Raw genomic sequence first — 14,395 nt, 5'->3', positions numbered from 1 at the left:
AACATTGAAACGTGAAAAATAATACAATCTGTTTCATAATTTTGGGACGTATTTATGTAATAGGTTAATGAAAAAAATGAACGAATATAATCAAAAACTTTTAATTACTTTAACATTAATCAGTTTTATTAGGTGTGTCCCATGCATACATGTTTCATTGTTGATTACCTAAGGTATTTTATATCAACCTCGAATTTTCGTCTACTAAATTGAGCCACTTGTCACATCACAAAGCCTTAGGCAGCCCGGTGTTTATATTAGTAGGCTGGAAGTGTCTACAGGATTGTCAGATTCTATTGAATTGGAGTTTACTTTCTGAAGCTTAAAGGAAATTTGTACAGAATTGAGTTTGTGGCATTTGTACCTACTTGTTCACGTAAAATAATTACAAATGTTATAAATGTTTTCTTTTTTTCTTTCTTAAAATGTTTATTTTTATTAGTTTTATGTAGTTACCTACTTAACTACTAAGTTACATTACCTATGTATACATACTGCATACGAGCAAAACAGGGATCCATCAACTTTTTTAACAAACCAAGAAAAACTGTTTTTAGGGTTCCATACCTCGAAAGGAAAAAACGGAAACCCTTATAGGATCACTTAGATGTCCGTCCGTTTGTCTGTCAAGACCCTTTTCTCAGGAACGCGTGGACGTATCAAGCTGAAATTGATATCGAATACTCAAATCTGCGGTCCCTTGAAGCCCTGAAAAAATCAAACTTTTAAGTCAACGCAGTCAAAGTTACAGTCATTAAGCAACGTGTTTCCATACAAAATAAATAGCAGTGCACTGAAAATCTATAGGGCACTTCCAGTTGCCCTAGAAACTTGCAATTTGGTATGAAGGTAGCTATTATAACACAACCAACTAGAAAACTCTGAAAATCTTGATTTTTGGTCTGTCTGCAAATATTAATAACCAATTTAATCTGACCCCACACCGCGTACATTTTTCTTAAGAGTAGGGCTCTGCATACACTGGATGTATTAAATCACTCGGGAAAAATCGAGAAATATCTTCAAGACACAATACCCGTTTACATACCTATAAATGTGCACGGAACCCTCGTGCGCGAGTCCGACTCGCGCTTGCCCGGTTTTTTCGCCTTATTTACTGCATATTAATTAACGCCCGCCTTGTAACGCGTGCAGAGTCATCAGAAGAGTCTGAATCGTCGTCATCCAGCGAAGAGGACGACGGAGCCAGCGTGGACAGCCGTGACATCGGGCCCATACGGCTGGACCCTAACATATGCCCTGAGGGCTGCGAGCCGGACGTGTTTAATAAGACATACGATCTGAGGAACACCAGGTTAATGTTACTACTTGCCCAGTACCCGCACTGAGACGTCTTCTCCATGTCTCCATTTATTTTAGGTATACATAAAAGATTGTTCTTCTATCTGTCATTACAAGGAACTATAGTCTCATTTGCGATTCTCGCGAGTTCTAATTTCATCCTGTAGAACTCTATAGGTTAGGTTAGGTATGTTTTATAACAATTCTGAAAAATAAATGGTTTCAGACAAAAAAGAGTTATGTCAAACATTACAATACGGTTTAGACAAACATTACATTATTACTATCAATTTTCGAACAGTCGATATAGACCCATGTACTATGTTTTCTATAATTTATTGAATCAGGCGTTACTTTGCCGAGGTTCATATCAAATATCAATGATCTGAAACAATTACTTTGCTCACCCGCGTCCTCATGTAAGCTACGTTCCCATCTATCACCACCACACTACCACACTACACTGACGCGTTTCGAAATCAACCAGTACCACTACCATGAGTTTACAGTGACCGTACTCGATAGCGACGGCGTAAATTATTTGTATGGAGAATTGTACAGCGCCTCTACAAATAATTTACGCCGTCGCTAACGAGTACGGTCACGTAAACTCATGGTAGTGGTACTGAGTTCTTCAGAACAACACAATCATTCACCATGCTACCAGATGTTAGTCTATGTTTTCTGTGCAGACACAAGCACGAGCAAGATATGATAGAGCAGGATCGGCTGGTGGATCTCCTCCGCAAGGACATTGAAGCGCACAATAAAGTGAAGAGGAAGCTGGCGGTGCAATTGGACAAGAGGAAGAACGAACTGAGGGAGTTCATGGTAAAGTAAACGCCCCCGCTGAATAATTTGGGGAGTGTCTTTTCAGAAGTGCCAATTTGTTATTCTGAGAAATTTTAAATATTAATTAACATAAAATATACAGTCAAGTGCAAAAATATGTTACTACTAACGGTCTTATTGCGTCGGAATAAGAGCCTGTGGTACTTATTTTTGAAACTTTGAATAAGTTCATATTTTTACACTTGACTGTACCTATCTACATCAGTGATGGATTATTATTCGAGTATTTTTTTTATAATTGGGGCGTAGAATTTGATGACGTTTTCGATTTCTTTTTAGTGATCCTGTACTTCTACTAGATAACCTAGGAAATGTAACAGAATCTTCTACCATGTCAACAAAAATGTGCCCACGAAAATTATGTGGAATAAACGCTCGAATAATGACCCTGATACAGAACATGATAAAATAACGCTATGCGTATGCGTATTTATGCTTACATTTAAATTTTGAAAAAAAAAACCCTAACATTGAGTCGAGACAAATTTTCAGCTGGAAAAACAAAGCTGCATGAATGAAGTGGACCAAGTGATAATACTCCGCTACGACCAGATCAGGGCTTCGTCGTTCCGCGGCTGCACGGGGCCGGACGGGTTGTCCAAAACCGTTGTGTTTCCAGAGGCCCTACTGAAGAGGCTGAGGAAACGGGTGCTGGAGTTGCAGGATGAGATAAAGCAGCAGAAGCAGAGGCAGAAGTGAGTGATGTGCTGGTGTCTCATTTGTGAGCTGATCATGGTATAAGCGCAAATGTGTTAGAAACTACATCAGTAGTTAAGTGCTCGTATTAAAAGGGTCTTTAAACCGTCATTGGACAACAATCCATGGTAATTTATTCGAATCAGTGCAATAGTACATTGTGCATTAAGGGGCGTAAGAAGGGGATTACTAACGAGAGTATATTAGAAGCCCGACGCCGGAGGCGGAGGGCTTTTAATGACTCTAGTTTTTAATCCCCTTACGGCCCGAGACACACACTATGATTTTCATCATATTGCGAGGAAAAAAAAATGTAAAAAAAAAAATTTTGTGTCTAAAGCTCGGCAAAAGAAAGACGCTAAGAAAACAACTGAATAAAATACTGGCTACCCGCCAATACTGGGGGCTACAACAAAATTTGAAAATCGAAGTTCGTGCCGATCGTACCGTGCGTCCCTCTCACTCTCGTATTAAATAATATTTGCGTCAGCAAAACGATAAGAACTTTTATTTTCGAATTGCGTAGTAGCCCCCTGATTGACACTTTTTTCGAGTCTTCTACCATAGATAATGCTATGCTAAGCTAATTAAAAATATTTATTAAAATTTACTAAAAACATTTTGTTAAAAAATTTAAATATAAAAATAACAAAGTTTCATGATTGCGTGAAAATTATTATGGTGCAAAATTCGGTTATAGCTAAGTTTTAAAGATGTAAATAAAACGTTGGCTGACTTGAAACCTCTTTAGTCTGAAATGGCGTACTTATCTACTTACATTTTAAAACTAAATTCATAACTCCCTTGAGAAGAAAAACTATAATTAATTATGTAAATCCATAACTCCCTCCGGAAACAATTAAGGCCATTGTCCTGTTCTGTAGTATACAGGCATGGCATAACATCATTGGCGAGCAGGTGTGATGAAAAAATAATATTTTTCTCTTTTCATGCTCGTAACTTTCGTATTTATAATGGATCTAGGCGACAAAAAAAAGGAATTTTATGCTCTAGTGCAAAAGGTCAAAATTTGATCTAAGACCAAGACACCCAGGACGTATCACGCTAACAAAACGACTAATAATTACCTCGGCGTTTCAGTTACATTGCAGTGAGCGTGATCACGAATTAATGGCCACTGTGACTGCAATGTGGCTGAAAATCGAGGTAATTATTACTCGTTTTAAAAACAAAATTAATAATACCAAAACATAACTATTATTGCATGGGCCAGCTAGCCAAATTTGGGGGTACTTTACAGTAGTTAGACAAGTTTATTACGATGTGAAAACACCATGATTGCCATCTAAAAGTAGTAGCTAATAGAAATGGCGGCCAATCCAAGATGGCTACAGTGGCTTGAGTATTTATGGGCTGGGATGTTTAGCCCTTACGTGGCTGACTTACCCAATCTTTGCAAAAAGAAATTGTTGCAAGCAACGCATGTCAGAGTACCATTTACATAAATTATTCTTGTGTTTAGCATGATAAGTCCCGGGTGTTGTAATCTTAGTAATACGTGTTTCGTGTTCATTTCAGAGTGAATCGAACCCATCTGTTCCGCATGAACGTGGACCTCCGCGCAATGGAGGCGCAGGCGGAAGAGCTGAGAGCGCAGATGCGGGACGTGCTCACGCGCAAGCTGGGCAAGCCGCGCCGCGTCGACAAGACGCTCGACGATCTGCTGCGGCAGATGGCGCGGCGACACAAGTTCAGCACCACGCTGGGTACCATCCCGCAGGTTATGAAGCAGATTCGAGGATGGCGGGTGAGTGTACACTGGACAATGTGATAGTCGCGCAGACAAGACGCTGGATGGTCTATCTTTTGCCAATGGGGAATGGATGAAAAATTTAGAAACTATTGAAGTTTTTTATATCAATAGTAATAACCTTGCTAATGAACAGAAAAAAATATCAGATTTTTAAATAAGCATCAATTAATTAAAAAAAATGAAAGAGTTCTCTTTACCGCCAAATTACGACAGTCCGGTGGGTTACGAGTTGTTCCATCCATTCCAGTTCCAGCATAAAAAACATTAAAAAAGAATTTGTCTCTTTGACTCGATCGTTTTGACAGGTGACACTCTTTACCTGGCCGAATAATACTGACATGGAAATACCGACCCTGTTTTTAATGCATACGCCCATAGAAACTGACATGAGCTTCTATTGGGTGTGTAGATGAAAAACAGGGTCGGTATTTCAATGTTGGTATTATCCGAGCCGATAAAGAGTGTCACCTGTAAAAATAATCAAGTCAAAGACACCTAAAATTATTTTTTAATGTTTTTTATTCTGGACTATGGCACAACCCGTAACCGACCGGACTGTCCTAATTTGGCGGTACCTAAAAAAAACTCTTTCATTTTTTTTAATTAATTGATGCTACTTTAAAATCTGTCATTTTTTCTGATTTTTTGCAGGGTTAATTAGAAAGGTTATTCCTATCTATAAAAAAAGTATCAAGCGTTTCTAAAATTTTCATCCATTCCCATTATCCATCCATACAATTTCTTCAGATTAATTTACCCATTGTTACAGGACCGGTACAGCGAATTGGAGCAGAAATATTTAGCTGTCTTAAATCGCCACTCCGAACGTCTCCGAACAGCGGCGGCTTTGCAAGCTGATGTCTTACCACAAAAGGTAATTGATACAGAATGTCGGTAAACTCCTTGAGAGCTGGGCGACCGACGTTGTTGGTGTACGTCATACACAATACAATAAATCATTTTGTAAGACTAAAATAATAGACTTTACGATTATGGTGCGGTTAAAAGGCATTTTTAATCCCCGACGCAAAAAGAGGGGTGTTAGAAGTTTGACCGCTATGTGTGTCTTTGTGTCTGTCTGTGGCACCGTAGCTCTTAACCCTTTATTTGACAAAAATAAAAAAGTTTTTGATTCAAGCCTCGTCGTAATTTTGGAGTTCCAAAAATTCTATGTATAAAAAAAACAATAAGTAAGCCTTAAATTTTGTCAAATTTACGTATTGTACACTGCCAAATTAAGGGTTAAACGGGTGGACCGATTTTAATACGGTTTTTTATTTGAAATCAGATTTTTTAGAGATCGTTCTTAGACATGTTTTATTAAAATCGGTTTAGCCGTTTTTGAGATATTGAACTTTGAAGTGACAAAGTCGGGGATTTTCCAACTTTTTGAGGTTAGGTTATTAAACGTTTCACGACAAAAGTACGTAACATTACATGCATTCTCTGGAACATATTGTATCATATCAACGAGTGAGTCGAAAATTTCTGTTTTGCCTATACTTTAATTAATGTGTAATTAATCACTATCCCACAGCCTTTGAAGTCCGTTGATGATATGGCCGGCACGTACGACGCTGAAGTATACCTGCGCGACGTGGTGCGTCTGCGCATAGTGCGATCCCAGCAGATGAATCAAATGAAGGAACGTATTGTATTGTATAGTATTTTAGGGATGTTTGGTAGCAGGTAAACAAAACACCTAATTGATTGCGTATAGAAGAAGAAGAAGAGAGTTTATTTACAAAAATGATCTAATATATACAATATAAACAAAGCGCAACTAGTGCGAGGTTCCCGGAGGACAGAAACGTTCGCCGCGTTCGTTCAGTTCGCCGCGCTCTCGCTCTAAATGAGCGAGAGGATGCGTGAGCTATGCAACGCTCGGATCTCTCGCTCGCGTCTCTACAAAACTCCGCGCGGCATCGTCTTCGCTCTTTTCTGCGCGCGGCCGTCGAGGAGTGAACACGTCGTCGTAGCTCCGATGTACTTCGAGTGAAGCGTGTCTCCGCTCTCCGGAGTACGACGAAGATTCCTCGAGGCTTGAAGATGAAGATGTAGAAATACTGCGATGATCTTGCACGAGGAAAACAAACAAACTGTTCTTCTGAGAACATAACAAACTGTCCTTCTGAGGACACACTCGATCTTATGATCGTGGTCTCTTGACAACAACGTCTCTTCATAAACGACGTCAATCACCTACAGGGTTCCCCTTCAAGCGAAGCGTACCGGCAGGCGGATAGTGCGGCCTCGGCGAGTGGTTCTGCTTGCGGTTGTTGTAGGTGTTGGGTTGTCGTTTCCTGGGTTTTGTTGTTGCAGGTTCTGGTTTTGTTGTTTCAGGTCGTTTGTTAGTTTTGTTGTTTGTTTTTCGCTCGTGCTCGATGTATTTTGCTTGTTGCAGATAGTCGGTGTTGTAGCTGTAGGTATATCTTGCTCGGCGATAGTGTAGGCAGGTTTGAGTCGGTCTATTGATATGTTAGTTTGCCGGTTAGGTAGTTGCAGGGTGAATATCTTGTTGTCTCGTTTCAGCACGCGGTAGGGTCCGTCGTAAGGTGCTTGTAGCGGCTTCTTTACGGCGTCTATGCGTACGTATACGTATTCACACGTTTGCAGGTCACGGTGTACGAATATCGGTTTCGTGTTGCTGTGTGGTTGTTTCGGCATCGGTCTTAGGTTGCGTATTGAGTCGCGCAGCTGATCGACGTAGGCGGAGTCTAGTGTGACGTCATCGCGGGTCGGTGATAAGAAATCACCGGGTAAGCGTACGTTGCATCCGTAGGTGAGTTGGGCTGCGCTTACACCGGTGTCACTTCGCATCGCGGCGCGTACTCCGAGTAGGACTGTAGGTAGCTCGTCGATCCAGCTTCTTGCGGTCTGCAGTCTTGCTTTTAACGCGGCTTTCAAAAATCGGTGCCAGCGTTCAATGATGCCGTTACACTGCGCATGGTATGGCGTTGTGCGCGTTTTTTCGATGCCGAGTAAGCGAGAGAGAGATGCGAATACTCGGCTTTCGAATTGGCGTCCTTGGTCGGTTGTTATTGTTGCTGGGCAGCCGAAGCGGGAAATCCAGCCTTCGTAGACGGCTTTGGCGACGTCTTCAGCTGAGATTTCGCACAGTGGGTATGCTTCGGGCCATCTTGTTGCACGATCGATCATTGTCACGAGGTAGCGATGACCGCTGGCCGCGGTAGGTAGCGGGCCAACGATATCGACGTGTACGTGCTCGAATCGCTCGGTTGGCGGGAAAATCGATGGTCGACTCGTTGTATGGCGCTGCACTTTAGCGCGTTGGCACTGTACGCATACTTTTGCCCACTTGCCGATGTCCGCGTTCATTGAGGGCCAAAAGTAGCGTTGCGCAATTAATTTTCGTGTAGTGTTGATTCCGGGATGACTGATGTTATGTACTGCGTTGAATGCGATGCGACGGTGTTCTTCAGGTAGGTATGGACGTATATGTGGAGTTGAGGTTTCGCAATATATTTTGATGTTCGACGCGGGCAGGGTGACTTGCTTGATGGATAGGTTGCTCTGTAGAGTGAGTGCTTGTATGGTATCGCTGTCTCGCTCTTGAGCTTCTGCAAGTTGCTTGTAGTCGATTGGTGATGGACAAGTGATTGCTTCGACGCGTGATAAGGCGTCCGCGGCAGCGTTTTGCGACCCACTAACGTGACGAATGTCAGTGGTAAATTCGCTAATGAAAAGTAGCTGGCGGGTGCGTCTCGGTGATTCGCTGTTTGTACTTGTCTTTGTGTAGGCGAATGTTATCGGCTTGTGGTCGGTGAAAATGATTATTTCGCGTCCCTCGAACATCTTGCGGAAATGCTTGACAGCCATGTAGATAGCGAGTAGCTCTCGGTCGTAGGTACTGTAGCGTGTCTGAGCGTCGGTAAATTTCTTCGAAAAATATCCGAGTGGTTGCCACGAGTTGTTTACGTACTGATTGAGAGCGGCTCCGGCTGTTTTGTCGCTGGCATCGCAGAATATGGCAAGTGTCGCATGGTGAGACGGATGAGCGAGTAAAGCGGCGGTTTTTATGCTGTCTTTACACGCTTCATACGCTTGCGTTGCTTCGGCGGTCCAGTCGATCTGCGTTTTGTCGCGTTTCTTGACATTGTGTAGATATTTATTTAGCGGCGCTTGAATGGTGGCGGCGTCTTTGATGTTTTCGCGGTAAAAGTTAATCATGCCGAGAAAACGTCGCAGCTCTTCCACTGTTTGCGGCTTCGGAAAATCGGTGATCGCTTGTACCTTGTCTTGAGGTGGTTGTATTCCTTCCGCCGAGACTTGATGACCGAGGAATTTAACGGTAGGCTGGCCGAAAACACACTTGGACGGGTTGATGGTAATGCCGTATTCTTCAAGTCGCTGTAGTACGGTGCGTAGGTGTTTTCGGTGCTCTTCCTCGTTGTTTGATGCCACAAGTAGGTCGTCGACGAAAGGGAATACGAAGTCAAGTTCGCGCAGTACTTCGTGAATAAAGCGTTGGAACGTCTGGCCGGCGTTCTTGAGACCTGGGCACATGCGCGGAAATTCGAAGAGTCCGAATGGGGTGATGATTGCAGTCTTCTCCACGTCTTGTTCGCTGACTGGCAGTTGCTGATATGCGCGATTGAGGTCGAGAGTGGAGAAAATTTGCTTCCCGGCGAGTTGGTAGGTGAAATCGCGTATGCGCGGTATGGGATACCGATCAGGCTTGGTAATGGCGTTGAGCCTTCGGTAATCGCCACACACGCGTAAGTCACCATTTCTCTTCGGCACGACGTGAAGAGGTGATGCCCAAGGGCTTTTGCTTGGTCTGCATAGGCCTTGTTGCATCATGTTCTGGAATTCTTTTTTCACGAGTTCGTAACGATGCGGTGCAATGGGGCGTGGCCTACAGTGAAGGGGCGGGCCAGTGGTTTCGATGAAATGTTCGACTGGATGTTTCGGCGATAATTTCATCGATGTCAGTCGAGTGGCTCCAGGAAATTCGGCGAGGATGTTGTGGTACGCATCTTGCACGTCTATGCTGCGAACGGTAGGTATTTGCGCAGCGCAGATCTGTGCGTTTGTTGCGAGGTGCGTCTTGCCGTCGATGAGTCTGCGGTGTTTAATGTCGACTATTAATTCGTGGAATTTTAGGAAATCGGCACCCAAAATCGGCTTCGACACGTCGGCGATGATAAATTTCCATCGGAACGATCTACGGAGGCTGAGGTCGAGATCGAGTGTCTTCTCACCATATGTAGGTATGACGGTGTTGTTGGCGGCGTAAAGTTGAAATGGCAGCGGTTGTTCACGTGAGCCTTTTCTTTTAGGTAGCACGGAGATGTTGGCTCCAGTGTCGACCAAAAAGGTGAGCTTCGTTTTCCTGTCGGTCACGAAGAGGCGGTGTGATGAGTCAAAAACGGCGGATTCCGCTGCAGCCAACGTTGCTGTTAGGTTTTCCGACGGCTTTGGTATGGGCTTGAAGCTGCAAGGTGGTGTGCAGTTCTTCGCGGACATGCCATCGCGATGGTGATGTTGGCAGTATGGCATGGGCGAGGTCTTGCTTCTTCGGTTTCTCGTCCGGAAACGGCGGCGAGGGCGACTGCTATGGCTGCTGTCTGTTTCGGAGCGTAGCTCGACGATTTCTTGCTGGATTCTTCTTAACTCGTCGATGAGAAATTGCGTGTCGACGGTTGATGGATGTGGATGAGCTGGTGGCGGAGCTTGAGGCTTCAGTACGCCGGCTTCAGCTGCGGTGTGAGTCATCTTCAGAAAGTCGATGTTCTTCACGGGGTCACCACTTTAGGGATGTTTGGTGGCAGGTAAGTGAAACACCCTAATTGATTGCGTGTAGAAGAAGAAGAAGAAGAGGATTTATTTACAAAAATGATCTAATATATACAATATAAACAAAGCGCAACTAGTGCGAGGTTCCCGGAGGACAAAAACGTTCGCCGCGCTCGTTCAGTTCGCCGCGCTCTCGCTCTAAATGAGCGAGAGGATGCGTGAGCTATGCAACGCTCGGATCTCTCGCTCGCGTCTCTACAAAACTCCGCGCGGCATCGTCTTCGCTCTTTTCTGCGCGCGGCCGTCGAGGAGTGAACATGTCGTAGCTCCGATGTACTTCGAGTGAAGCGAGTCTCCGCTCTCCGGAGTACGACGAAGATTCCTCGAGGCTTGAAGATGAAGATGTAGAAATACTGCGATGATCTTGCACGAGGAAAACAAACAACTGTTCTTCTGAGAACATAAACAAACTGTCCTTCTGAGGACACACTCGATCTTATGATCGTGGTCTCTTGACAACAACGTCTCTTCATAAACGACGTCAATCACCTACAGTAATGAATTAACAGATAACTAACTTATCTAACTTATCCGATATTCCTTGAGGTCCACGATTTAAATTAAAGTGTAAATTACATATTTATCAATTTATTCAGTTTAAGAGGTAATACTTAAGTAACTTTACTTAATTATATTGATCAATTAGTTATATTGATTTATATCGGGGATCTTGGAGACGATGATTTTAACGAAATTTAGGTACTGTGTGAGGAATTTCGGGGGCTATTAATCGATCTAGCTTAGTCCTATCTGTAGGAAAACGCGTGTCTTCGAAATCATAATAATAATTTATTTAAGTAGTTAAATTTCTAACCGGAACTGTTCATCGCAGGCTCTCCGTGAAGAGATTAAGTTGCTTCGGCTGAAGCCACTCTCGCCCCGGCCGCCGCTACCGCCGGCGGAGCCCCCGTGGACGCAGCGCGACGACATATACCTGTCCATGGGGCCGCGCAGCACCTGGCGGCCCAGGAAGAAATACTTCCCCATGTCAGTTCCATAGTTACGGTCTCTTGTAGTAGTTTTACCACCCTCCTTTTTTTGAAATTTTGGAAAAAATATGGTTTTTCCTACTCAGAAAAAATGTCCCAAAAAAAATGACAGTTTTGCGACGTTTTTTTCATACACTCAGTATGGGTGTGACAAAAATGACTCATAAAACTTTGTATGAAAAAATGGGGACATTTTTTTAACGATCGGAATCGATTGTGCTCTTGATTCTGAGAAGGAAAAACCATATTTTAAAAAAAAAGAAAGGGTACACTTTTTTTGAAAACGCTCACTTACGTATCGTCTATATAGGAGATTGTCATAAAACGACTCTACCCTAAGCCACAAATCTGTAACGTAATTTATAGTAATCACTTACCATCAGGAGACCACTTGCTCGTTTTCCATCCAGTCAAATAAAAAAAAATAAAAAAAATAAAAAAACTACTCTGGTTCCTCGAAGTCATCGAGTGGCGCTGGCGACCACGAACCGGAAGACGAAGCGGTGGATGCAAGTGGCGCGTTGTCGTTCATTGTGGCATTCTAACGGGAGGCCATTGTTCAGCAGTGGACCTCCAACGGCTGATTATGATGATGATGATGAGTTACTGGACTTACCACGAGCTTCCATTTCAGAACTCCACTGGGTTCCCAAGTGAAACTGGTGTACGACGTGAATATCATGAAGCTTCTCTACGACTGCTTAGACGCGATGCGGGTGACTCGCGACGACGCCGAGGAACTGCTCCAGGAGCTCACAGCGTTGCTGCCTGATGTCTTGTCCGGGTAGGTATACATACTAAAGAAAGAAAGACTAATTTAGTTATAACAGCAGTGACAAATACACAATTTTACAAGTCTACAAGACACAAAGCAACAAGAAGGTTTTACTACAACTTTATTATCATCACACTTGCTCTTCTGCTGTCGTAGCATCAGGCTAACTTTGAACCTGAAATGACCTACCATGAGACTCGCTCGTGTTTAATGAAATTAACCTGGATAACCCGTGGATAACTCACGTCTCAAATCGAGTTTAGCTCGACATGCTTCGGGCTGATTTGTATAGCCTCCTCTAGGAACCACGACTCGATGGCTTTTGGAAAACCCGCTCTGCTCGCCCGACTGACAGTCGCGTGGCTTTCCCTAAATAAAACTTTTTTGCGCACGCCAATGGTACAACTTACTAAAATTCTGCTTACATAATACTTAAATAATCACCAGAGCAAAATCCCGATACGAAGTTGTGGACATGCTGGTGAAGAAATGGTTGCTAAAGTATGGTGGTGACCCGAGCCAGTACAAGAAGCAGACCCGTGCTTTTGATGCGCTCGCGGCTTTGGCTGACCGGCTGATAAGAGAGCATGTAAGTACCATTAGTACCATTACCTTCCGAACAGTATTATAAAACTAGGCTAGGCAGCTAACCACGGCTCCACATTAATAGATCAAGGGGCTGTTTCACCATCCATTGATTAGTGTTAACTGACGGTTAAAATGTGATGCCGTCTCTATTTGTTTTGTTCGAATAGACGGAGACGGCATCACATTTAACCGTCAGTTAACACTAATAAATGGATGGTGAAACAGCCCCCAAATCTCTTATAGTTAAGCACCTAAACCTTCGGGATATTAGTAATAAAGGTACCTACCTACTGACTTTACATGAGGGTTTACAAAGAATATATGGGAATCCCCGACAATTACATCGTCCTCTTCTAATTTGTATGAAAAACACCCTTCGAAATTCTATATTTGGGAATTTAACAAACGCATACCCACGACTTTATATTATTAGACCATCAGTGTACCTTCTCTGCGCTATAGACTACACTTTAGAATATCCAGATGATAATAAAACTACTCTTCAGATGGAGACGTTGGAAGGGACAGGGTCTCACGAGGTAATGCAGCAACTTGAGGGTGCACTCAAAGCCGTGGCCGGCACCAAGGAGCCGCTCAACGCTAGACTGGGACCTGCGCTAGCCGCGCTGTTCCACACCGCTCAGACTGCTGATCTGGGTAGGCTTACTTAAAATTAAGTCTCTTTCTAACCAAGCGCCATACCAATTTGATCGCAAATCCTTGTCAAAATCTCAAGACGTCTTGTCTTATACAGTCAATCAATCATTATCAGCCAGAAGACTAACTTCTTTGAACAAAGACATTCTCCTTACATAAAACCCTCTCCCTTATAATCCGAGTATGCAGGTACTTTTGGCTAGTTTTAAGCCCCACTAAAAATGAACAAATAAAACCTCCTCTGAGCCCAATTTCACATGTAATTGGACAAGTCCTAACCAAAGACCCACGATTTTTAATTGGTTACTTTTTTCCACAGAATCAGTTGAAACAATGGCTTCGCTTGTCAAGTCACTGGTGGACGATGACCACCCGCTAACCGCTGAATCGCTAGAGCGTATTGATATTTTCGATGTCATTGAGGATATCAGAGGTAACCATCACAATTTTGCTCCAATTTTGACACGAAATCTTAATTGTATATTACATGCTTAAAGTCAACATTGAACTTATCTTTTTCATCACCAGAGGCTACAATATCGAACTAGGTGCAGGCCCAAAAATCTGCGCAGTTATTTACCATTAGCTTTTTGCCTACGTTTTTAGAATGTGGCGTGACAGCTTCTCAGGAAGACATTGGTGAGATAGTGGTGGCGGCTATAGAGTGTTTGAGGGCCCAACTTCCTACAACAGAGGAAATTAAGCAGATGGAGGATGAAGTCGAAAAAGCTTTGGCTACGGAACGGGTCTGTATTAAATTATGCATATAACGAACACCACTCCTGCTAGTTCCTGCTGATGCACCGACTTTAAACTGATAGAAAATTATTTTCATGTTTTTTTGGTTACAGTAGATTAATTTCTGCTTGACATCTTTTACAAAAGATTGCTTCTTCCGATTCAGAGACGTTAATTATTGTTGAAAAATCTTCCTTGTGCTCT

General features: G+C 43.1%; 1 protein-coding gene across 1 annotated transcript in view; it reads left to right on the top strand.

Annotated features, from left to right (window-relative positions):
- Window positions 1–14,395, top strand: part of LOC141431865 (cilia- and flagella-associated protein 44-like) — a 53,909-nt gene that overhangs the window by 38,184 nt on the left and 1,330 nt on the right. The window contains 12 exon segments of the mRNA XM_074093143.1: window positions 1,156–1,315; window positions 1,995–2,133; window positions 2,647–2,849; window positions 4,390–4,618; window positions 5,394–5,498; window positions 6,162–6,270; window positions 11,278–11,431; window positions 12,068–12,217; window positions 12,656–12,797; window positions 13,303–13,453; window positions 13,773–13,886; window positions 14,060–14,199. Coding sequence (XP_073949244.1) covers window positions 1,156–1,315; window positions 1,995–2,133; window positions 2,647–2,849; window positions 4,390–4,618; window positions 5,394–5,498; window positions 6,162–6,270; window positions 11,278–11,431; window positions 12,068–12,217; window positions 12,656–12,797; window positions 13,303–13,453; window positions 13,773–13,886; window positions 14,060–14,199 — 1,796 coding nt within the window.

The sequence above is a fragment of the Choristoneura fumiferana genome, chromosome 10 (assembly GCF_025370935.1).
Source record: "Choristoneura fumiferana chromosome 10, NRCan_CFum_1, whole genome shotgun sequence".
NCBI lineage: Eukaryota > Metazoa > Arthropoda > Insecta > Lepidoptera > Tortricidae > Choristoneura > Choristoneura fumiferana.
This window is presented reverse-complemented; position numbering and strand designations above follow the sequence as displayed.